This window comes from Mauremys reevesii, linkage group 9 (assembly GCF_016161935.1).
Source record: "Mauremys reevesii isolate NIE-2019 linkage group 9, ASM1616193v1, whole genome shotgun sequence".
NCBI classification, from domain to species: domain Eukaryota; kingdom Metazoa; phylum Chordata; order Testudines; family Geoemydidae; genus Mauremys; species Mauremys reevesii.
The window spans coordinates 32639244-32665207 of NC_052631.1; the positions used below are offsets into that span (position 1 = coordinate 32639244).

General features: G+C 41.9%; 1 protein-coding gene across 3 annotated transcripts in view; it reads left to right on the forward strand.

Annotated features, from left to right (window-relative positions):
- Positions 1-25964, forward strand: part of DNER (delta/notch like EGF repeat containing) — a 269472-nt gene that overhangs the window by 117615 nt on the left and 125893 nt on the right. For all 3 annotated transcript variants that reach the window (XM_039486808.1, XM_039486809.1, XM_039486810.1), the window contains exons 2-3: positions 4669-4965; positions 24691-24785. In XM_039486808.1, the coding sequence (XP_039342742.1) occupies positions 4669-4965; positions 24691-24785 (392 nt within the window). The remainder of the gene's footprint in view (positions 1-4668; positions 4966-24690; positions 24786-25964) is intronic.

Genomic DNA, 25964 nt, shown 5'->3' on the forward strand with positions numbered 1-25964 from the left:
TAAATGGTATTGGAGTCTCAATGCTACAAAAAAATACACAGGTATGAAATCCTTTACTCTAAAATCATCCTGGTATATTCTAAAAGGAATGCTGGGGAATGAAATGTAATGTAGCTGTCAAACAACTGGAGGTTGGGATATGATGTATCTTGGATCCATGGCACATCTAGCAAGAAACAAAAGGTACAAATGAACATAAATAAAAGAAACAATAGTTATGTTGCTTCCTTCCATACACTGAAAAGTAAAACAAGTTTTTTCTCAAAAGCAACAATTGTGCATCAGTATTAGAATTATTGTAAATAAGTGAACTGGCAGAATTTTCTGTAGAAACAAGGTAATATGATAGCAGCACAGGGTATAAACCCCATGGAGAGTTAGTTTGACCATAACCTTATTGAAATCTTCCCATGTTTTCTAACAACTGAAAACCCCAGTTGCATTAGTTTAAAGCATGCAGAGCTTCATTGCTTCAGTTTACCGTAAATGTAAAAATGTAATCCCGTATGGCAGTTACAGAAACAACTCTTTTGTGGGTTTCCCGCTGATTGTGCTGACATGCCATGCTTCAGCCAGGACTTTCCAGCCCTCATGCAGGATACAATAATAAAAATGCTTAATATGTGTATAACGCATTGTGCATTCAAAGTATTTTACAAAAATAACCTAATTAATCACCTTCATCTCACTGTAGTTCAAGAACTTTCTAGAAAACAGTGTTCATTGGGGTCATATTTGTGCCTCATATGATTGAAGTTTCAGTGCTCAAAGGACACATTAATTGACTTTGTCAGCTTGAGATCGCATATTGAGACAAACACAGATCAGTGAAGGTAAATTCACCAGTCCTTTACTGCAGTCCCTGACGGAACACAGTGGAGTTATCAGCTGGATGGTATGCTGAGATGGCACACAGATGCACGTTGGCTGTAGACAGAGAGATTGAAAGACTTTATGTACTGCAAATAGTCCGAAATAGATTATATAGAAACAGAATGCAGAGGCAGATTGCTTTCTACTGCCCTTAGGGAAAACCTCTCCCAAATCTGAGAATAATATTTCAGTGTAGATGGCTTCGAAATTAAGATTTTCCCCAATTCTGCAGAAGAGGCTAGGGCAGAGTTGGTCAGCAACCCATAATCCAGGTTCTGATGGGAATGATTGCTTCCAGAAATGATGCTTCCAGAAAGGATAAGCCTGACCAGGGGCCTGATAAAGATCCACAAGTAGATCAACAATGGCAGAGTCTCCCACTGAGGTCAGGTCTTCCTTGGGACTAGAGGCCTTCAGCATTGAGGGAGTTTGTCTGGAGTGGTTCATGACCAAGAGTGCTAACTTCAAGGGAAACTGTCATAAAGCGGGGCAGATGCCCCAAACTGGTTGTATGTACTGTTACTAGATTTCACCAACCCAGTAACAAATGTGAACTCCCAAAGTACTACAGTAGTCTTACAATGGAGTCGCAGACAGTGCCCTTGGACACTCTAGTCTATTTTACCACCTAGTACAACGTGACAAATAGTCACTTACACCAAAGATCACCCAATATTCAGATTACTTCCAATTCCAAGAGACCAGTCACTTATCCCGGATCAATTTGTACCTTAGATCTCACACCAAAGACAATGCTTGTAGCCAATCCTGTAATAAACTAACTATAGTTTTATTAACTAGGAAACAGACATAAGAATTATTTACAGGTTAAGGCAAGCATATCTACACAAAGGAATTTCAATCTATGATTTAAAAGGTAACAGTTGTAATAATCTGTCAGTTCAAAGTGTCTTTCAGGGCTAACCCATGCCAAGCAGCATGGGAATCTCTTTGCTTAAGTCTAGGAATCTTTGCCCCTCAGACAGCATGAAAGAGATTTTCTCCTTTTTAGGGATTTTTATCCCCTCCACTCCAGCTTCCAGACTGATGGGATTAATTCATGCATAGGTCTCTCCTTCCTGGAGGGAGTTAGGAATGCAATCAACAGGGTCTCCTTTGATGCTGCAAAATACCCCATTTGTCTTCAGTGGGCCATCTTGTATGCTGGATAAGTCCTGTATCTTTTATTAATGCTTCATTTCCTGTTTGCTGAGTCACAGAATTACAGAGGTTTACAATGCAAACACTCAATATAACTTTAAACCATGGGCTATAGAGGTTATAAGTGAGATCAATACATGCAGCATCAAGTATTTTATGAAGTCTAAACAATAAACCACATTCTTATCAACTTAACATCTAATATCTATGCTGATAATGCTAACTCAGAGGTAAACAAGACTGGTTTCCTGGGGCCTTGGCATGAGCTGGCACCTGGTCTGCCAGCATCACAGAGTTGTGCCATACAAATTCAATTTACCTTCAGCTAAGGGTTGAAATACTTCAGTGGGGTGCTATGAGGAAGCTTTTACTGCTACTGATGGTGCAATACCTACCAGAAGAGGCAATGGAATCTGGGGACTGGGCTGCTAGAACAGGAATCTGGAGGAGGCCTGGCTTCAATTCCTACCTTAATTAGTGACCTATTGTGTGACCTCGGGCAAGTCACTTCACCTCCTGTGCTTCAGTTTCCTCATATTTAAGTTGGAGACTACAATAGGTCTCATTTGTTGTAAGGGCTTTGAAATCTACAGATGGAAAAATACTCATTATTATTATTTTTTTCTTTTTCTATGACTGTCCATCTGACCTTTTTTACAAGTACTATATTCCCTTAATACCAGCGATTGGGAGATGCTGGAGGGGAGGGTAAACAGAATCCCCAAATCTAGATCTGGATCCAAGTTCACAGCATGAATCTATCTCAGTGGATTCTGAACACCTTGAAAATGGGGAAGGAACAGATTCAGATCCACATTTCAGATCTCCAGGTTTGGGAGTTCCAAAAGCTATGTTCCTGGTTTGACCTATTATAGAGATTTCGAGTTCTGGCCAGCTTCTACTAAAAAAAAACCAAAAAACTTCCCAGTAAGTTTTGTGTCTTAATCAAAAATTGTTGCCAGTATACTGGTTGATTCTGTTCTTTGATTGAAACTGTTTGTCATCCTGTACCATAAGTGGTGTTGGTTTCCCAAGAGATTTGGCATAGCATTTTGCTACATATGGTGATGTTGAAGAAATTATTAATAAAATTGACTTCCGAGAAACAGATGTGCAGGCTGTGATGGATTCAAGAAAAACAAATATTGATAAGAGGAATACATTCAAGTCTTTACTTTACCCATAGGTAAAGCACTAGCAAAAATCCTTAGATGGAATTAGAACTACCCTAGAACTGTCATTTTGTGTATTGCCACAAAACGGCAAGAAACAGTGATATTGAAATACATTTGCCCAGACAAATGTACACTGCTAATTTTGCAGGATTTGGTTTATCAGCTGGGTGGTCTAATACTGGATGTTCTGATTTTAATAAGTTTTCAAACCAAAAGAGAACATGATGTACTTATGGTAGGGAAGTAATTTTGGAAATAAAAATAATAGTTGTAAAAAAAGTTTTATGATATATGTAGTGGAATTTTCCTGTTTTTCTTGAATTTCTTCTATATTTAACAAGATAAAGGAGATCAGAAGACCTAGATTTCTTTATTTAATCTCTTCTAACACCTTTCCCCCTTTCCATGTAATACTTTCTTAGCTCCTGAGTCAATGAAACTAGATTTTGTAATCTGCATAGCAATAGTAAAGAAGACACCTTTATTTTTTTTCTGAAACAGGTCCATAGAAATTTAGAAATTAGATCTTTTCTTTAATAAATATTGGCGGTCATCCTGTCTCTCTAATGGAGCGGAGCCCCTGCTTTGCTTGCTGCTAAACTATTCATGCTAGAAATTGCTTTTTATCTTGTTTCATAAAGAGACTGTTGGTTTCTTTGGTTTGGCCTTTGGAATGTACCAGATTACACCAAATGGCAGATACTTTTAGAAAACATCCCCAGGAGAGGTTACCATCAGACTTTACAATGAGGATTACTATGATGAGGTATATGAACCCTACACTAGCCAGGAAAAGAGTCAATGAACTGCTGTGGATTTAGTTGGCCCTGTCCTGCTACACCGGCAATAGATGTTGGGTTTAGAGGGAAGGGTTAAAAGGGGAGATTCCAGCTCAACTGGATGCTAGCTGGGAGGGAGGGATGACCTCCTGCTCTCCATGAGAGGAGCCTAGCTCTGGTCGGAGCTGACTAGAGACTGTTGCCTACCTGAGCCTCCCTGAGGCAAGATAGGCCTGATGTGGGGCTATTGTTTTGATTTACTACCACAATGTGCCTATTGTTGCTGAATAAGCCTGCTGCAGGTGGTGCCCCACCTGAATATAAAATGCTTTTGTCTTTTCCCCCCAACCAGAGACCCAGCAGTGGATTGTTGCAAGCCCAGGAATTGCAAACTACATAATTTGAACACAGCTGACACTACTGCTTTATTTACTACCTCTTTGTAAGCCTGTCATCAATGAACCTGTATTCATTGACCTTGGAATAATGGGCCATATTAATCCCTGTTTTTTTTTAATCCTCTGAAATAATTGAATTTATATCAGGGATGAATTTTGACCCATAAATATATATTGTGGAAGCTAAATATTGGAAAAATAAATCCTGTTTTATGGCATTTCTAAAATGCAGAAGTAAATCTTGTGTATGAAGTAATTGACCCAGATGGTTTTTTTTCTCAGTTTGTTTCAGATCCTTGTGCCAGCAACCCTTGTCACCATGGTAACTGCAGCAGTAACGGTGATGGCTACCTCTGTGTTTGTAATGAAGGCTATGAAAGTACAAACTGTGAACGCTCATTTCACAGCCTTCCAGTCTCTGGATGGGCAGAGTCACTGCCACCAAGACAAATCAGGCCAGTATCAGCAACCTTGGAACCTGACATTGTTTTACCCCGTTCAAGAGCAACTGTGACATTACCTACTTGGCAGCCAAAAGCAGGACAAAAAGTTGTTGATCTAAAATGGGATGAAATAGAGGTGAGACCATTTTGTTTAACATTCATACATAAAAAGCTTGTGAAAGTCACTTATTATTTAGTTATCATTTGTCTATGGGCCATAGGCATATATGTAGGAAAATTGAAGATATGATCCCTGCCCTGAGTTAATAATCCATAAAATTAGCAAGTAAAACACTTGGAAATGATTTTAGGCTTAACCATGGCTCTTTTGAAAATAGATGTATGCTTTTTTAGGTATAATATATGGGAAATCTTTGATATATATATGGTACAATATCTTTTAGTTCTGCCATTTTATTAATAAACTAGAAATTCCAAACTTCAAATCAATTTAAGAAAAGCAAAAGGGTAAAGCATCTACTTTTTAGCATGATTTCCTTCTATTTACACAGTAGTAGTAATCTTTTACATTTATATTGCAAAGGATCCTACATTGCTTTGAAAGTTATATAGTCCCATAGCGCTACTGCAGTGAAGCCAGCTTTTAAGTAGAAGATTGCATACTTGGTGACAAAAATATCACACAGCATGCTGCATAACAGTAGGGGTCTGGAATATGGGGGAGAAATCTTGAGCAAGTATATTGAGAAGTTGGGTTTGCTTTTTTTTTTTAAACCAATTGTATGAAAAGTGCAGAGGTTCTTTTAATGGCTACTCAACATCTCTGTTTTTATTAAGCTCTCATTTGAAAGACACAATATATTGCAAGAAATGCAGTTAGTTATTCTAGAAAAATAAACCCTGTGTACACCCTGCTGGGATTTGAACCTGTGGTTCCAGGAAGTTTTATTTTGTACGAAGGTAGCCACTGGTTACAACACACACTGTTAAAAATGTCACATTCTTCGAATCTGTCAAGGTCACATTCACATATAGCTTTTGAGTCATAGCTCAATTGTGTGTAATACCATTCATGAAGTCCCCACGGAAACTGTGTGTTTCTAGTCTTTCCAGCTCTGCTGCTGTCTCATCAAGTTCCATCTTCACTTTTTGTAACTCTACTTTGAGCACAGCAGGCTAATCTGTGATTGAAAATGTTGTAGAGTTGTTTGCCTCTTTGTAGTTATGCTTTGTGATATTCTTACATGGAAGAGAAGTATATATTTTATGGGTTCCTATCTGGGCTGGAAATTGCAAGAATTCTGTTTATTGTTTTGCAACAGTAAATGCTTTCTGACTCTTCTGTATCTAATAATACATTCTGAGAAATGTATTAGGGCTTGTCTACACTACAGGACTATTTCGAATCTACTTAAGTCGAATTTGTGGATTCGACCTTAATAAGTCGAATTTGTGTATCCATACTAAATACACAAATTCGAACTACTCCATTCACAGGGGGCCAGCTTTTTTAGGAGGTGCACTGTGGTGCTGAACCTATCCACCAGTTCCCCCCCTCCCGCTGCCCATTTGAATTAGGGATTTCCAATGCATGCTGGGGGGGAAAAAATGTCGTTTGAATCTGGCCCATCCCGCCTCCCCTCTCTTCCTGGCGCCGCGGGCGCGTCTCTGCGCGTCGCTTCTGGTCGGTGGCATACAGCGCGACAGCACTGGAGCCACTGCGATGGCATGGCCATATGGCTGCCTGCATCATCCATTGTCATTATCGCCCCGCTCTTCCACATCAGACCCACAGTCAACCGAGAAAGGAAGCCGAGGCAGGAGAGGAGGCGGGGCAGAGAGGAGAGTAAGCAGGCACTCAAGCAGCAGTGTGGCGGGGGGTGGGAGGTGGGTGGTCATGGGGGTCAGTTCATGGTGTGGATTCGGGATTCTGAAGGGGGGTGGGAAACAAGCAGACGCTGTGGTGCTGGTCTGGCAGGACAGGAGCTGACTTGACTTCGGCATGGGCAGGATCTGTTGTGCAAGGACCTTGCTGTCGCCTGACCTGAAGCCCCTGCTGTCCCGCCAGGACACAAGGATGGACTGAGCGCAGAAGCAGTGCTGACGCGCAGCCCCGACTGGCCAGCCCCCACGCCACACAGCGCCAGACAGCTCGTGGTCAATACCACTTTGGCGTGGGCAAATGGGATTGCTGGATTGCTGTCATTGTCATTCAAGCATGTCGTCAACTGTTTGCTCTCAGCTCTTGATCAGTGTCTCTGTCGAAATGATATTCCCAATCATGATGGGGCTCCCAAATGGGCGTGGGGCTATGGGATGGGGGGCCATCCCACAGCCACAGTACACCAACCAGCACCAGCTGGCACCAGCGCACCAGGCTTTTTGTGGACCATGCTTCAAGCTGGGGGCTGCCGGGGGCCATTGGGAACGTTTACCAACATCAACGGGCCGGGTGGGCGTCTGTGGCCAACGCGGGCGTTCAGTTCAGAGTCAGGCAGGCTGGTTTGACCAGGCACACAATGCCCCGGTCATGGCGGGCCACATTCTCGGGCCACAGCCAGTGCAGGGGCCTACAGTGCCCTACCTACCACATGCCATGGAAAAGGACCCCCTACTGCGCTGGACACTGAAAAGAAAGAAACTACCAACTCTAGCACTGAGCAGGTGCAGCAGTGGTGGACTGACTGCCTCCGTGACGACTCAGAGGAAGGATGGCGGACAGAGGAATCAGGCGGAAGAATATCCCTCCATCGGACATCAGCGAGTGCTGTATGCTTGGCGTCACTCCCGGAGCAAGGCTCGCAGAAGCTTTGCGCCGCACAGGTTGGCGAGGCGGTTGCTGCTGGCTGTTCTGAGCAGGAATCGATATGCATCAGGGAATGAATCGTGAGAAGAGAGCACAGAGCAGGGTAGCAGGAGGATTTCCAAGCATTCCAGAGAGAGTGAGACTGTGATCTGATTTCCTGATTTAGTTTTCCTGATCATGAAACTAAAGTTTTAGTTCCCCACTTCATAAACTTGTTTTCACTAACTATTTTTTTTTAATTAAATAAAAGTTTTATTTTTGACTGCTGTTTTTCTGTTTCTGAACATGTTGTGAAGTATCATTGTGTGGTGGGCTGGTGGGTGTGTGGGTTGGTTGGTGGGGTGCCGCGGGTGAGTGATGGGGGGGGGGGGCGAGGGTGCCGGGGGTGGGGGGTTTGGGGGAGGGGGGGGGGGGGGGGGAGTGGGGAGGAGATGAGGTCGGGTGAGGGGGGGGGAGGGGTCTGCAGGTGGATGGAGGTCATCGGGTACATTGGTCCAAGAGCATGCCACCCTTAGCCTGCCTTTAAGCACAAGCACCAGGACCATACACCCACCTGATGCATGACCTCAAGGAGACTGTGTGCAGAGACCACTCACTGCAGTGCTGGTGCCTGGTGAGTGCAGTCTGTGTGTGTGTTCCTGCTGCAGCAGCCAAGTCAGTGCCATGTCACTGTGTGCTATGACACTGACCAGTTAACAGAAAGAAAAACAGAAGACAGTCCCAGACACCAGAGAACAGAAACACAGTGGGTGAAGTCGCTTTACACGAGAAAATCAAACTTGGGGTTTGGGTTTGTGAACTGAGTTGGTTGGAGCTGTAAGTGTAAGACAAGACAAATTTGAGTGTGTACCACAGTCAGCTGTGTTGCTTTGGGCCCCCTGCGGTGCAGGGACAGTTGCAGGGGACAGCCTCACGCGGTGTGCTTGAGTTGCAGGGGCAGGGGGAGGGGGGGGGGCCTCACTCTGGGTGGCAGATGCACTTCAGCTGCAGAGGGGGCTCTCTCTCTGCGGTGCGGTCTTGAACGCTCCCTAGAAGGCGCCGAGTCGCCGCTCTCTCTTCCTGCCGCTACCTATCCCAGCGCTCCGCTGAAGCTGCTGCTCTGGCACCTGCTCTCCTCCGTCTGTTCCTGCCTGCGCTGCTGCTGCGCCGCCTGTCTCCTGCGTCTCCCATGTGCTGCCGTTCTCTTCTCTGTGTGCCTGCAGTCTGCCCCTTCCTCTTCTCCTGGAATTTTTCTCCTGGGCGTAATCGCCGCCTCTGTCTCTTGAAAAGTGCGGGTGGTCCAGGAGGGAAAGGAGTAGGTGATTGTGATGATGTCCAAAATTAGGTGATTTGTGAAAAGTAAGATGTTTCGCAACAATAAACACAGTCTGAGGAGATCCAAACTGAGTCTCACCAGATTTAGTAAGACTCAGCAAGGAACAGAGATTGCAAGTGAGATTTCAGCACTGGTCAGAGATTGGCGCAGAAGCAGATATGCAGAGAAAGATAGGCACTCAGTCTCTGTGACCTTCAAAGAGCCTTACAGTCTTGCATGCTTACTGGCTATCAGTTACTGGTTAACTGTGATCTCCTGCCTTGTGCAAAGCAGGCTGTGATCTCCTCCTAAGGCACACCTCAAAGCAGAAAGCGCAATTTGTAAAAGCAGTTGTGTTTTGTTGTCTGTCTGCGTGGCTGTTTGCAACCTGATTGTAAACCGCTTTGTTCACCAAAACCATTGTAAATATGCAACATTGGCAACCATTTGCAGATAGACCGCAGAGACAGGTGACCCTACAGACCAATTGTGCTGGCGCATGATTGTTACCTTAGACGCAGAGACCACTTGGGGAAGAGTCAGCTGCGACGGACCGCAGCAATGCTATTAGCACTGCCATGGAGGCTTCTGAGAGTTTTGTCTGGCGCGGACTTTTAACTCTACGCTCGGTGACACCTGCATGACACTGCTTTGCGAGGCACTATGGCGCTTTAGAAACTTGTTGGGTTTAATATGAAATAGAATTTAATATTTTATATATTAATGATTTTATATTTTTTAATATTTAATTATAGTTTATATATTTATATATTATTATATATTAATATTTATATTTTTTTGTTTATATATTATTTTTTATTAAAAATTTGTATTTATTTTTTTTAATTTATTATATAAATAATTTTTTTATTATAATATTTATTATTTATTTTTTCTAAATATTATTTTATAATTTTTATAATTAATTGTTAGAATTTATAAATTAATACTGTTAAATGTTTTCTGATGTGTCCCTGTTGGTGTGAGGGACCCTGTGTGGGTCTGATGGTGAGGTGGGCTGTTCCTCTGGGCTGGAGTCTCTGTTGGGGTGAAGAGAAAAGGGTAGGCCTGGGGTCTGGGGGAGTCTCCTCGCCCCGAACTGGTGGGGAGCTCTAAAGCCCCCCCTCATATCTGTCCCTTCCGTCCTCGGAGGAGAACTCGCGCACTGGGGGGCCGGAGCGGTGGCAGAGCCACTGTGGCGGTGCACCACTGCGTGCAGGTCCTTCACCGGTGCTGTGGGCGGGCTTGCCATTTTTGACCTTTGGTCTTAGGCGTTTTTTTTTTGTTTTAGGGCCTTCGCTTTCCGCTGTGCCTTATTGCTTTTTGGCGGCTTACTTCGCCTTCACAGCCTCCTGTGCTCCTCTTTCGTCTCCTTCTCGGCTGCACAGACGTCTGTCTGTTTTCTTTGTCTTCCTCAGACTCTCCTCTCCTCCCCTCTGGCGTCCAGGCTTTCCGGAACACCAACATGGACTCCTCTCTCTATTTGCAGGAGCATGCTGGGTCTGCTTCTGCTCCTTTGGGAGGTCATTTCCTGTGTGGCTGGCCCAACCTGTGACAGGAGACTGAATTCAGAATTCGAACAAGAGGGAGGGAAGATGAGCTCGCCCTTTGCTGTGTGGCTGGCAACATGTCAGCCAAGCAGAATGGAAAGCTGCTTGAAATTCCTCAGTGAGCTGCTGGCTGGCCAGAGAATCCAAGCTCGGACTGCTGTAGCCTGCGTCAACTGCTGGTTGGTGGTGGGTTAATTCTCCGAATGCTAAGTTATTTAGTTAGATTAAGCGGTATTCGAGCTAAAGGTCTTGTGTAAGTAGTTCGTTCTGAGGTTAGCTTAGTTAGTGTTGATTCGAACTAAGAGGTGCCTCTTAGATTTTCAGATCTGTTTCCACAGTGATAGGGAAACTGATCAAAAGAGTCTCAGATCTGTCAGTGAATTCTGCAGATTATCCAGTAGACTTCTAGAATGATAGTGGGAATATATATTTAATATTTTCAGAGAATACAAATGCTCAGTACCTACAGCTAGGAAATGTATGTAATAGCTACTTTGACAATACACTGTATCATATACCACGTGCTATAAATAGTTTTCCTGAAGTGTATATGCCTTTAGAGATGAAAATTTTGCATTTGTACATAGCCAAAAAGTGCATATGCATTTTTCTTCTTAATTACATTTAATGCCTGTCACAGATACAGTGATGATCTCCAATCCCTGACTGATCAGCACGCCGCACGTTGCAGTTTGGATCTTTTCAACCTAAGTCAAAATGAACTAGTTATATTGCCTCCGAATTACCTTAATTTAAGTTGTTACATTTTCCATAGCTAAGTGTTGACTCCCTGTCATGGCGTGTTTTGAAGCTGGTAATGTTTGGAAATCAATTCTGGTCACCCTGTTCAAGAAAAATGAATTTAAACTGAACAGGTGCAGAAAATAGCTACTAGGATGATCAGAAAAATTGAGGTCTTATGAGAGGCGACTAGAAGAGGCTGGCTTATTTAGTCTTACAAAAGAAGACTGAGAGGGGATATGATTACTCTGTATAAATATATGTGTGTGTGTGTGTGTGGGGGGAGAAATACCAGGGAGGGTGAAGAGCAATTTAAGCAAAAGGACAATGTTGGCACAAGAATAAGTGGATATAAACTGGCAATGAACAAATTCAGGCTGGAAACTAAAATAAGGTTTCTAATCAAAGAAGTGAGTTTCTGGAACAACCTCCCAATAGAAGTTGTGGGGGCAAACAACTTAATAAGCTTGAAGAGAGAGCTGGTCAAATTTATGTCTGCAATTGTATGATGCGGTTACTTGTGATGGTGGGCAGGGAGGGGCAAGGCTCAGAAGCACTGGGGCTCATTCCCGGTTTATGTCTTATGTTCTAAAGCTCATGCATCAGGGTTTCAGCCAGCCACCAACAGGGGTCAGGGAGGGATTTTACTTAGCAAGGAAGGAGTTAGTCCTTTTTCCTTGGGAGAAAGTGAATTTGTTTTGGTCTGCTTTTTGGTGGATTGTTTGCTGCTTGTATTTTGCATAGTCTGTTTGGGGGCTGTGTATTGTGACTGAGCTGGAGGCCTCCCAGATGAGTGTGCACTGGAGATGTTCTGTCTTTGGTCACTGATGGACAGATAATTGCCAAGCCTTATTGAGGGGGCAGGACTGACCTAGGCAAAAGGCTTATAAACCAGTGAACAGAGGATAGCAAGCAGGGGAGTTTGTGTGGGAGTTTGTAGGAGGGAGTTTGGGGGATTTTTGTCCTTTCATTTTTAAGACTAGGAAGCGAAGACAATGATGGCTACTGAGGTAGCACTAGAGGTGACCTGAGGAAGAGAGGAGACAAAGATGATGACTGGACGCAGAAGCTGCAGGATGTATATTATTCTGACAGAAGCTACTTATGTATGAAATGTTACCTGAGAGAGCTCATGGAAGAGAAGATCTGAGGCCTAGAGATGCATCTGGAGATAATGGTGGAGTTCAGATGGGGATTTAAAGACATGATGGAGGAAAGGATAGAGGAGACTGCACATACAGCTCAAGATTTGCTAACCTTGCCAAACAAGTGGATCTAGAGGGCAGACCACTAGATGAGGAGCATGACCCATGATGACAAGGCAGAGGAAGAGACAGGCTAGTTGAGGAGAGATAGAGTGGAGGGCTGCACTGGAGAACGACTAGGAGAAGCGGGTTGAAGATGGGGTGGCAAGGAAAGAAAGCAAGGAAACCAGTCCCAGCGGAAGAGATGATGGAGGGAGATAGGGATGGAGCCGTAGTAAAAATAAGTATGATATAAAGGGGACAGCAAGAGATCACAGAAGGAAGAACAGCTGGGAGGGAAACTGATATTCTAATTAGCTGTACAAGAAACTAGGAATATACTATGTAGTATAAGTATCTATTCATACTAAACCAAAATCATAATACAATAGTAAAGCAAATAGAAAAGAGCCTTTGTTTTTCAAGCATTTTCCTATCCCTAAATAAATAAGGCCCCAATTCAGCAAAGGGTAATGCATGTACAAGTTCCATTGAGTTCACCCACAGTGGCCACATCTTCAGCTGCAGATGGGGGTGCAGTTCCCAGCTTGCATAGACATACCTGTTCTAGCTTTGATCGAGTTAGCACACTATAAATAGTAGTGTGGCTGTATAACACAATGCGAAGTGGTGGCACGGGTAGCTACCTCAGTTACAAATCTTCCTGGACCAAATTAGTATGTACTTGGTGCAGCTATCCTGTGCTGCTGGTTGCCACTGTGCTGGGTCTACCACAGCTCAAAGAGAGCTAGTGAGAGTGGCTTCACAAGCTGGGAATCATACCCCTAGCTCCAAGTGTAGACATAGCCAGTGCATAAAGTTAAGCATATACATAGCAGATTGGTTCATAAAACAGGGAACTAAGTCATATTTATTAACATTTTTGTCATAGTTCCATAAAAAAGCATGGTTACAATGCCACCAAAGCCCTGCAGAATTTGGAAATAAATATTAGGGTTGTTTTTGCCCTCCAGGCAAAATGCAAATGAGGTTGGATTGATTTTAGTATCAAGCACTAGGCATAATAAAGCTCAGTGGTGCAGCATTTTTTTGAAGTTCAATAAATGATAACAATTTCATAACCTTTTGTGACTTTTTTCTTAATGAAACAACAGCTTGTAAAGAAAAGAGAATTCAGGTGAGTTTATTATTTAGGAATAAATGGATAAAATGTCAAGCCTGTGGTTGACTTTTAAAATATTTTGATTACAGAGATTCTTTGAGATGCACTCACAAGGTGTAGAAACCAAAATTAGCTAGATATTAACTGTTAATATCCCGGACAAACCTTGTGGAATTAAGATAAACTTCATTGCATTAAATTAAACTTCATTGGATATGGGTCCATTGTATTAAAATACAGTTGTGTATATGTTATGGAGTTGTATGTAGCTTCTCTAGTAGGAGGGAGGTGCTAATGTAATTCCTTCATTATCAGCCATTTGAACCTATTCCCCTGGAGAGGTGCACATATACTAGTTCAAAACAGATTGTCCAGGGACCAACAGACAAAGAAGGGTTTTTTGGATGAATAGCCTCATTCATTAAACTGGATCAGGGCCTTCTTCCTTATCCATCAAACAGACAGGACCCCTGATCCACAGAAGGCCCCAATTGTGAGAGAAGGATTGGAAGGACTTGGCTTACTGGGGCCCATAAAACTGGTTACTAGTTCTAAATGGAGACTGTTATGAACTTGTGACCAGGGAAGAGACTCCCTTTGTGAGACATTGAAGGACTGTTCCTGTCAGAGCCCATGTTAGAATTGGGGTGATCTCTTGTAAGCTTACTAGCATGCATGTAGATTCTTTTATTGTTTTTAATGATTTCTCTGTCGTGCTAGGACTAAAATAGGCTTGCACTGAAAATGCTGTGTGGTATCTAGAACCGTGGGAAGTCAGACTGCTAACCATGTCTGAAGAGAAAGCAAGTAGGTGTGCCTGGGCAGCCTGACTCTGCTGGGAATACCACAGTGAAGGCAGGGAACTGTGCAGCCTGGAAATGCCCCAGTCAGAAGGGAATGAGATGTGGGTCTCCACACAAGAAAGGCAATGGCTGGGGAGCTGGACGCCTTGCTGGATCACTGAGTTTTCCTGAACTGTGACAGCCCCTATTTGGGTCATCTGCAAGGATTGAAATAGGACCTTTAATCTTCCATTTCTTTATGTGCTGCCATGGTACATGTGATACTGGATCAAAATAGCTCTGTGTATCTCCTGCATCCTCTGAAGCTCTCAGAAATCAAGGGAGACTAAAGGGAAGATGTGTTCTATTAAGATTATAGTTTCCTGTGACTTGTGTAATATCACCAAATCTCTTCTCTGCCACACCATGGCTCTGGGCTTTACATATAAACACTATTTCCAGAGGCAACTTGGCTCAGACATCTTTGAACAGGGTAAAACTCTTCAGTGGGCCCCTTTTTTAAAATAACAAAACAAAATATCCTTAAGGACTCCCCAGACCCAAATAAAATTATGTTTAACCATCCGTTGTCAAAAGACACTCAAGGGAGTTTCAGTTAATTTTGCAACTTCTAGCTGTACCAGAACCACAGCTCTCTTAAACCCTTTCAGTCCACTGGGGTGAGGAAATCCTTCCACAACATCAACTAGAGAGGACATTGCCGAGGGGGATTCTCTCAAGACAGTGAAGCCCTGTTAGTCCAGACCCACCTTACTTTTAGTGCCTGGGTTGGGTTCAGAACTTTCTTCTCAATGTGATCGGTTACTGCTTCCAGCAAGTATCAAAATTCTTAAACAAGGTTTCTTGTAGTTTTTCAAGAATCACTCCATCTTGAAACTTTTGTCTCCTTTTAAGGCTGAATGAAAAGACAAGGCTTTCTGAGCTGTATAGTGAACAAGACTCTTTGCAACCTTTTCTCTGGAGCAGTTCTCAACTTTTTACATTCAGCAACCTAATGTTACAGCAGAGAAACATTTTGGGACTCCTCTCCAACCTAGTCATAAAGTATAGGGGTGTGGTAGCAACCTCCATGTTGAGAACTTATGCCATAGATCCATGATTCCAGTCCCATCAAAAGAGAGAGGGTTTGATGTGTTTCATGGTGATTTAAATAGATCTGGATGATCTTGTCTGACTCTGGATTTGTCTGTCTTCATGTGCAAAACTGATGTCATGATCGAGGTCATAGCTTTACTGATCCAAGAAATCCCAACTGCCGTAGGTGTCTATGCTTTGCAATCAGGAATGACCATTATCTGATTCAGGAAATGCCCTTCAGTCTGTCACGTGTTCCTTGGGTGTTCTGAAGTTAAAGGTCATCTTGAGAAGAGAGAGTATCTAGATCTACTACTGACAAGACGATATATTTGTGAAGGTGCAATTGTGCAACATGATAGCTTGCGTCATTGACTGAGCCATCTAGTACTTGGAACAGCATTGATAATATCATGGAGGAAATCCAATATTTTATTCCTGTAGCCTAAAAAGAGGTGCAGAGTCTCAAAATTCTGTATCTGTAGGTGGAATAAATCATATTCTGAGATAATTTTGAAAGTATAGTTGCTGACTCCACCGAGGTTACAGTTATTTTGTGAACAGAAAAACAGAGCCATCTGTAATGGAATTTGCTGGGCAGATACTTACTTTCATTCACAGAACACTACAAAACTGACACGATTTCTTCATCTGATGCCACCTTCGGACATGGAGTTCTTCAGTCTCCTCCGGTGCTCTCCAGTGAAGACCCTCCCTTAAAAATTTTACTCAGTACTATTAGGTTTGATATTACAATGTTTCTACTCCGTACACTTTCACCTTTCCTTCTCCATTGTTAGAAGTTGTTTTTTCTGCTTGTTGCTTCCCAGCAGTTCCAGCTCTGTGAAGTAATGGAGAAGTTCCCATGTTGGTTAGAGAACAATATAATTGGTTTGCCTGTAATTCAGGGGTTCTCAAACTGGGGATTAGGACCTCTCAGGGGGTCACGAGGTTATTACATGGGGGTCGCGAGCTGTCAGCCTGTACCCCAAACCCCGCTTTGCCTCCAGCATTTATAATGGTGTTAAATATATAAAAAAGTGTTTTTAATTTATAATGGGGGTCGCACTCAGAGGCTTTCTACGTGAAAGGGGTCACCAGTACAAAAGTGTTGAGAACCACTGCTGTAATTCTATCTTCTTTGAATGGGAATTCCTGCTCTGTTTCACCCTGGGTATTATTCAGCAATTTCTGTATGGTGGGATGGAAAGGGTAATAGATCCTTATCTTCTGGTTCTTACAAACCTGCTTTTATTTCTTGCTTCCCCAGCCCCATTTTTCCCATGCAGAAAACAGTTCAGCGTCTAACTGGTTTGATTTTTTTTCTAGTGGTCCCCTCCCTCTCTCCTCCCTGCCCCCTCTAGCTTCCCCCCATTCTTCTTAGCTTTGGCAGTATGGCCTGGGGGAGCAAGGTCATTCAATTTAACCCTGTGCCTGTAGAAGGTGTTGCTAGGCAGATTGCACTGGTAGGGGAGAAAAGAGGAACCTCTTGCCTGCATAGAGATGTGGAAAAGATGGAAAACCCAGCAGTTCCAAGCCTGATGGAACAGTGGATTTGCATTCACAGAAGACTAAGGAAACTAATTTTATTGAATTAAAAAATAATTAATGTGTAATCCCTTGGAAGGAGATTTGGCAGGGTTTTTACAGAAGCATTCCTGGTAATGTATTAATCTTGGCTGTTGCTGTCCTGCTGGAGGGATATAGGTTTTTTTTTGTGTGAAACTACTGTCATATCACTTTTAAAATGGTACAGCTTTGGGATATAACATTTTTCTCAAGTTAATAATTTTTACAGTATTTGCATTCACCCAATGCCCTTAAAATAAGTTTTGTCTGAAGTCTAAAACTTTCATTTCCTGGCTTTGATTACCTTACCCTTCCAGCTGAAAGGTGTATGTCAATGAGGCCTTTACCTCCATGAGTCAGTTCAGATGTGTTATGTGAATTCACACTTGCAACTGCATTCTAGACAGTAATTTCCCCCACTATGGTTTGGCAGCAAGACCAGGTGGATCTCATTGCCTCCACCTGAAGGATAGAAAAGGGAAAGAAAAGCTAGGGGGAAAGACAAGAATAGAGAATCCTTAAGAGCAGCCAGCTCAGGAGGAAACTCAGACATAGGTTTATATTGTCACTTGTGAATAAAGAAGAGATGCTGAGTTCTGAACAATAATCAATTGTGTGTGTATAATGTACTGAGAGTGTTTACAAAAGTATGCAAACTCACTGCAAACCACAGTGGGGTGTTGTGAAAGCTGTGATGTCACCAGCATGGTGCATGCTGGGGCATCATAACAAATAGCTCTCAGGGAAGGATAGATATTTTGGGACTAAATGTACGAAGGAAAAGTGAATTATCACTTGTTAATATGTTCTTAATCTGGTTAGTGGGGGAACTCAGCATATGTTGTTAAAGGCAATGAAATGTTCATTCTGTTTACAGGCCACCTTTCAGAGCATCCAGTCCTTGCTCTCTAAATCTTAAACTACAAATATCAAAAGCCCTCTGTTGTAATCCTCCCAATGACTCCACTGTTTTTTTTCCCCTGGCAACCACACAGTGGATTTCCTCCCTGCCCCATGTAGGGCCCTTGGGAAGGGACAGAGGTTAAAATATTTGAAGCAGAAATGTGATTTTTAGTTTGTTATGTATCTCTTTAAAAAAGGAGCTCAGTATCCATTGATTTAGACCCAAACGGTTTGGGTCCATTCGTATTTATGCCTGTTTACAGGTGAGCAGAAGAATACATGTGTCCTCATATCAGCATGGACATATAATCATTCTAAATGCTGCATAACATATTGAAGAGCTTATTTCCGATCTGATTGAAGAGCATATCTTTGTAAGCAGTTCTTGAGCGTGCTTCAGGGCTTTGTCTGGCTGATGAAGGTTTACGCTTTTTTCTAATGACTATTTTTAAAGTGTTGGTGTGTGCCTTAAGGAGCTGCCTTGCTTAGTAAAAAGGCTGTGTGCTGTTTCTAGTGCAACAGGGAAATCTTGGAAAAACATGATGCTGCAGTTGTGTTCAGTGGATCTGTTTCCAGTTTCAGCAGGCATAACCGCTTGTCTGCCCTCATGGGTGTGGAACTGAAACATGTAGGTCATGATCTTTCAATGTCTGCATTTTTAGGAGAAAGCATCTCACATGTCCTTTCAATTTTACCTTCAGAGAATCCTCAGATGAGACTACAAATTTATTTGATAAAGGAAATAGTGTTGATGTAATATACCTAGACTTCTGTAAGGTATTTGACTTGGTACTGCATGACATTTTGATTAAAAAGCTACAATGATATAAAATTAACATGGCATACATTAAAAGGTGTCTGTCTGATTGGTTCTTGGCACTGCTCAATTTAACGTTCTTATTGATAACCTGAAAGAAAACATAAAATCATCCTTGATAAAGTTTACAGATCACACAAATTGGAGGACTGGTAAATAACGAAGGGTACAGGTCACTGTTACTGAGCAATCTGGGTTGCCTGGTAAACTGGGTACAAATAAACAAATATGCATTTTTAAAATGGCTAAATGTAAATGTTCCTAGATGTATACAAAGAAGGTAGGCCATGCTTGCAGAATGGGGAACTCTGTCCTGAGAAGCAGTGACTGAAAAAGATTTGGAGGTCATGGTGGATAATCAGCTGAACATGAGCTCTCAGTGTGATGCTGTGGCCAAAAGGGCTAATGTGATCCTTGAATGAAAAAATAGGGGAAGAGAGTTTTATTTACTTCTGTATTTGGCACTGGTTTCCACAGTTGAAGAAGGATGTTACTAAATTGGAGAGGGCTCAGAGAAGAGCTATGTGACTGATTAAAGGATTAGAAAACGTATCTTATAATGATAGATTCTAGGAGTTCAATCTATTTAGCTTAACAAAGAGAATGTTAAGGGGTGGCCTGATTACAGTTTATAAGTACCTACCTGGGGAACAAATATTTAATAATGGCAATCTAGCAAAGAAAGGTATAACATGATCCAGTGGCTAGAAGTTGAAGGTAGACTATTCAGACTGGAAATAAGGTGTAAATTTTTAACAGTGAGAGTAATTAATCACTGGAACAGTTTACCAAAGGTCATGGTAGATTCTCCATTACTGAAAATTTTTAAATCAAGATTGGATTTTTTTCTCAAAGATGTGCTCCAGAAATTATTTTGGGATATTCTATAGCCTGTGTTATACAGGAGGTCAGACTAGATGATCACAGTGATCCGTTTTGGAATCTATCAGTCTGAAAATCTCTTATTTAAATATTTTCCTGCAATCCCTGTTTTTGCTATCTTCTCCTAGCTATTGTAGCTTCTTTTGCAGAGCCAGTGATCTATTTGCATGTTCTGGTTTAGTTTTCTTTGTTAGTATAATGTATTGGTCTAGCAAACTCTGATTCTCAGGTCTTTCAACTTAGTAGAAAACTCTCCCAGAACCGTATAGGACATCATTGGAAACTTTAATATATTTCTTCCAATGCTGTGGAAAGGTTCTGTGTAATTTCTCCCGTAATTCTGGCCGCCAAACTGTGATTTTCTGTTTTACTGGTATTTGTCTGAGGAGACACTGTTGCTGGCACCATTTTGTTTCATATCTGTGCTGGGAGGCTGCTGCTGCTTCTATTTTTGTGCTGATCTAAATCCCAGATTTTTTTAAACTGAAATATCCGTTTTCTGCCACTATAAAATTCTCTTTTGGTTCAGTGTTCTTCTGTTTTAGATGTTCTTCTGTTTATCAGATCAGTGGGTAATGGAGCCAGAGAGAAGTGCAAATGGAGCTGCTAGTTAGGTCAGCATCACACGACACCTTCCACTTCTCAGATATAACTATAAAAGCCCTGCATCCCTGTGCTGCTTTGGCTTGCATTAAAACATTTTGTGTTTGTGTTGCCTTTCCTCAGAAGCTTTAATTTAAGAGAGTGTTCCTGTTTGATTGCATGTTGGTTTTCCACTTTCAGTATATTATTTTTGTGCTGCTCCTTGTGCAGTTGTACTGTCCAGTTTCTGTCTTGTCTGTCTAGTCTGTCTTTTCTGTCTTTCCATTTGCCCTCTGAATCTATAAAAAGGGAAATAAGGATAACCCAGGGAATTACAGATCAGTCAGCTTACCTTCAGTACCTGGAAAGATAATAGAACAATAAATTTGCAAACACCTAACAGCATGGATTTGTCAAGAACAAATCATATCAAACCAACCTAATACCTTTCTTTAACAGGTAACAAGCCTTGTGGATAGGAGGAAGTGGTAGATGTGGTCTATCTTGACTATAGTAAGGCTTTTGATACTATCTCACATGACCTTCTCAGAAACAACCTAGGGAAATACAACCTAGATGAAGCTACTATAAGGAGGGTGCATAAACTGGTTAGAAAACTTTTCCCAGAGAATAGTTATCAGTGGTTCACAGTCAAGCTTGGAAGGGCATAACGAGTGGGGTTCTGCAGGGATCAGTTCTGAGTCTGGTTCTGTTCAATATCTTCATCAGTGATTTAGATAATGGCATAGAAAATACACTGATAAAGTTTGCGGATGATACCAAGCTGGGAGGGGTTGCAAGTGCTTTGGAAGATAGCTTTAAAATTCAAAATGATCTGGACAAACCGGAGAAATGGTCTGAAATAAATTGGATGAAATTCAGTAAGGACAAATGCAAAGTACTCCATTTAGGAAGGAACAATCAGTTGCATGCATACAAAATTAGAAATGACTGCCTAGGAAAGGGATCTGGGAGTCATAGTGGATCACAAGCTATATATGAATCAACAATTTAACACTGTTGCAAAAAAGCAAACATCATTCTGGGATGTATTAGCAGGAGCGTTGTAAGCAAGACATGAGATGTAATTCTTCTGCTCTACTCCACGCTCATTAGGCCTCAGCTTGAGTATTGTGTCCAGTTCTGGGCACCACATTTCAGGAAAGATTGGAGAAAGTCCAGAGAAGAGCAACAAAAATGATTAAAGGTCTAGAAAACATGGAAGATTGAAAATATTGGTGTTTGTTTAGTCTGGAAAAGAGAAGACCGAGAAGAGACATGATAACAATTTTCAAGTACATAAAAGGTTGTTACAAGGAGGGAGAAAAAATGTTCTCCTTAACCTGTGAGGGTAGGACAAGTTGCAATTTAAGCCCATGCTTCAAGGAAGGTTTAGGTTGGTCATTAAGAAAAACTTCCTGTCAGGGTGGTTAAGAACTGGAATTAATATCCTAAGGAGGTTGTGGAATCTCCATCATTGGAGATTTTTAAGAGCTGATTAGACAAATACCTGTCAGGGACTAATGTTTCTCAAACTGGATCCACAGACCCCTGGGGGTCTCCGGGCACTCTGAGAAACTCCTCTCCCTCCCTTCCTCAACCCCTCCGCCTCCCTCTCAGGCACGACTCCTGCACACTGGAGAGCAGGCTTACCTGCCCTGGCTCCCCACCACTCCTAGAAGCGGCAGGTACATCCCTGTGGCCCTTGGGGCAGGGGGCCAGATTGTGTCCACGCGCTGCCCCTATCCCGAGCGCTGACTCTGCAGTTCCCATTAGCCGGGAACTGTGGCCAATGGGAGCTATGGGGGTAGTGCCTGCGAGCAGGGGCAGTGCACAGAGACCCCTTGGACCCCCGAGCCTAGGAGCCGCAGCCAGAAGTATATGCTGGTTGCTTTCAGGAGCATCCCGAGGTAAGCCTCTCTCCCCTTTCCACACCCGAAACCCCTGCCCCAGCCCAGAGCCCCTGCACTCCCTCCCACACCCAAACTTCCTCTCAGAACCCCAACCCCCTGACCCAGCCTGGTGAAAGTGAGTGAGGTGGGGGAGAGGGAGTGACGGAGGGAGGGGGGAATGGAATGAGTGGGTAAGTGGCAGGGAAGGGCCATGGCCCCGGGAAGGGGGCGAGGCAAGGGCTGAGCTGGGGGGGTGCTGGGGGTCCCCAAAAATTTTTAAATCAAAATGGGGGTCCTTGGGTTGCTAAAGTTTGAGAACTGCTGGTTTAGATAATACTTAGTCCTGGGTGGCCTCTCAAGATCCCTTCCAGTCCTATGATTCTATGATTTGTTTCTTAATTTTTCTGACATATTCCAAGTTAATGGACATATAAAATTCTGCTGTCATATGATTTATGATTGACATTCATTATTGAGGGTGATGGTGGCTATATTTTTAGGTAACATCATACTGCTATATGTGAACAGAGATGTTAATGATATTTTTCCCACAGACTTGTTAAAAATCAGGTTTCTCTCAGAAAGTGATTGTACAATACAACTTTTGCCATGCATATTGGCAAATATAAAAGGAGGGATGTCAGCCAAATTCATATTGGGTTGACAGAGCTTTGAACGTAGTCTCCATCATCATGGTTTCCAATATTTAGAAATAGTTATCAATTTATTAACATTTTTCTATGTTACTTTAACTAGCACAACAAAATTGCATACTATTTATTTAAATTTGAAATATTCAAATTATCTGCTGAAGCCAGAGAAGAATTCAGTAACTTACTGCCTGGTGAAGCAATAAACCGAGCCAGACGTACAGTTTTGCTTATTGTGACTAATTGGCCACATGAGTCAAAATTGAACATGTGTTACTTGAAAATTATTACCTAAGTAACATTCCAGGATTTTCGTCTGTGTCTGTTTTTCATAGATACTTCATTGTCAAGTTCAAAATGTCAATTTGAATGAAACATGAGTTTAGAATCTGGATTCTGGCTCTTCCTTTGAAGGATGATTCACTCTTTGGAAACGGTTTCAGCTAACATTCTCAGTTTATCAATAGGCATCATGTAAACCTAGCATAATAGGCTCTATACAAGCTTTTTATCATACAAGATGGGCTACAAAACCTATCCTTACTTTTTGGCAAATGTAGAAAAGAAATCGGCTCATTTTTTGTACTGCATGTGGTGTTATTTCATACTCAAGCTGTTAGGGATACACAAAAAATACTCTAGATGATGATGTTATAAGGAGGCACTTTAGATTCTTCTCCCCGCCCCCAGCACACACATATTATGTTGATCTGTAGCAACAATGGTTTGGTCTCAAACAGGGTGATGGAGTTTTTTGTGGGGGTACCTCAACTCATCTAGATATTTGCTTAGTTCTACAACAGGCTACACAAGAAGCACTAGTGAAGCCAATTCAAACTAAAATTTCATGCAGAATGACTTGTTTATACTGTTCTGTATACTATATACTCAAATGTAAGTACAATATTTATATTCAAATTGATTTATTTTATAATTGTATGGTAAAAATAAAAAAGTAAGCAATTTTCAGTAATAGTGTGCTGTGATTTATTTTTATATCTGATTTTGTAAGCAAGTAGTTTTTAAGTGAGGTGAAACTTAGGGGTACACAAGACAAATCAAACTGCTGAAAAGGGTACAGTATTCTGGAAACGTTGAGAACCACTGGTCTAGATGGACTAAGAGGCTTATTCATGGCTTTTGGAAATACATTTGCTATCATTGGATAGATGAATGCCTGTGTACCTGCATGAACTTAGATGCCAGCATTGCATGGTCAAATAAAAATGTCTGTGATCACACTGCCAGTGTTGTATGGTAGAGAAGGTCTGATTAGCGAATAGAGGAATTGCTGCATAGATGGCAGAGAAATCAGTTACTTAGCACAAGCACTAGATCACAGCTACAGTCATGAATTTTCTCACTAGGTAGGCTGTGGATGCTCCATTCACTTTGTAGAAAGCCTCCTGTCATTGGAAAGAGTGATAGTGGGCTTCATTATTGCTGGGCTCATGTGGTAGAGTATGGCTATGAATTTAAAAAGGAAAAATAAGCTAAGCAATAAGTGTAGTTGAAAGAGGACAGTAGTTCTTGCTGTTGGTTCTAAATGCCCCAAGATCTCACATGTTCACTGACATGTGGCAACGCTAGATATTTATTTAGTATTTGACAATAAGAGAAATCCATTTATTTTTTTCTCAAGATGAGTGTAATACTTGTAAAGGCGGACACCTCTAACAGTAAGTGCTCACTAAAATGTAGAGCTATAGGGAGGGTTTTTTTTTTGCTGTTTTTGAAAACATTACCCATAAGGTGAGTTTCTGGAACAATTGAAGACAGCATAGAGCCTTATATTACCTCCAATGTGGATTGAGGATGAAACTTTCAATGTCTGTCCTGACAATTTCTTAAAAGATCAGGATTGGTTAATGGTGCTGTTTTATATTCTTTTCCTGTTTATTAATTTCCTAATTTTTTATATTCCCTTTTAAAGAACTAAATCTTTAAAGAACAATCTTTACTGTTTTCAGATAACCCCAGATGTAGCTTGTGGAAATGCCAGTTCTAACAACTCTGCTGGAGGCCGGCTTATCTCCTTTGAAGTTCCACAGAATACATCAGTAAAGTAAGAATATTGCTTTGTCATAGCAGCCTGAAATAATAAATGTTTTAATAGTGTTTGGTACCGAATTCATGTCTTGGGAGCTGTAGTCAACTGTCTCCTAGGCAGCCAGACTATGAAATGCCTTGGTATGTCATGAAAGAACTTCAGAGATCCTCCAGCTGACACGAGGGACCTAGCAATACCAGAACACCTTCTTTCGGGGGTGCAAGTGCTTACATGTATGTTTAAGTGGGGTTTTTTTGTTCGGTTTGGTTGTGGGGCATTTTTTTGTGGGGGAAGGAGGGAATAAGCAAGTAAAGTGTCTTTCGGCCATCAGAGAACGCTGGGAATTGGAGCAAAGAGGTGGAGGACAACAGTTTGACCTGGAGAGGGGTGTAACATTTCCTTCTTTTCCCTCCACGCAGCAATGATTTCTGACAGCCAGAGCAGCTCACATTTCCCCTTTGCCAAATTCAGACTAATTTATTTGTTTATATTTGTCTGAACTTCACATCAGTAGTTTGAATGCTTCTATGAAGAGGTGTGTGTCCTACAAAGCAGATATGATTTTGAAGAGTTTGAAGTTGTGTAAAGCATCCACTTTTTCACACTGACAGTTGTGTAACTTAATTTTAGTGAATGGAATTTGATTCCCTTGAAAGCCAAAATCTGATGGCATTGGCTGGGATGAAGCATAGGTGTACAGTACAAGCTTTCAAATAAAGATCTGCCAGTGTATCTCCCTTCTGGTTTGCAACATTCCTGCTGGTTTAGGCCTAGGTTTCTCCTGAAAGAGCACACTGACACCACTCTTGTGCTGCCATCTTGTGCTCTAGAATCACAGCTTTCATTTAAAAAAAAAGTTGTGACTTATTTTGATGTTTGCAAAAAAGAGTGAAACTCGTGCAACTATGTCTACCTTGAGTCTGCAGGGAGCCTGGAACAATGACTCTGAAAGGTGGGAACTGCTCGATTTGTCTCACTGAGTTGTTAATTCAGACACCCAGTGATAATGATGTAAATGTCAACATTGTCAATTATTTCATTCCCCATGAAACCCTGTAAGAAAGGAGAGGTAAGATCACAGATCTGCACAGTCACTGATTAATGTCTTGTATGTGGGTGGGATTTGGAAGCGCACTTTCACTTTTTTCCCCAAATTAAGAAGGTCCTAAGTAGAGCCTAGGAGGGAATCTGAGA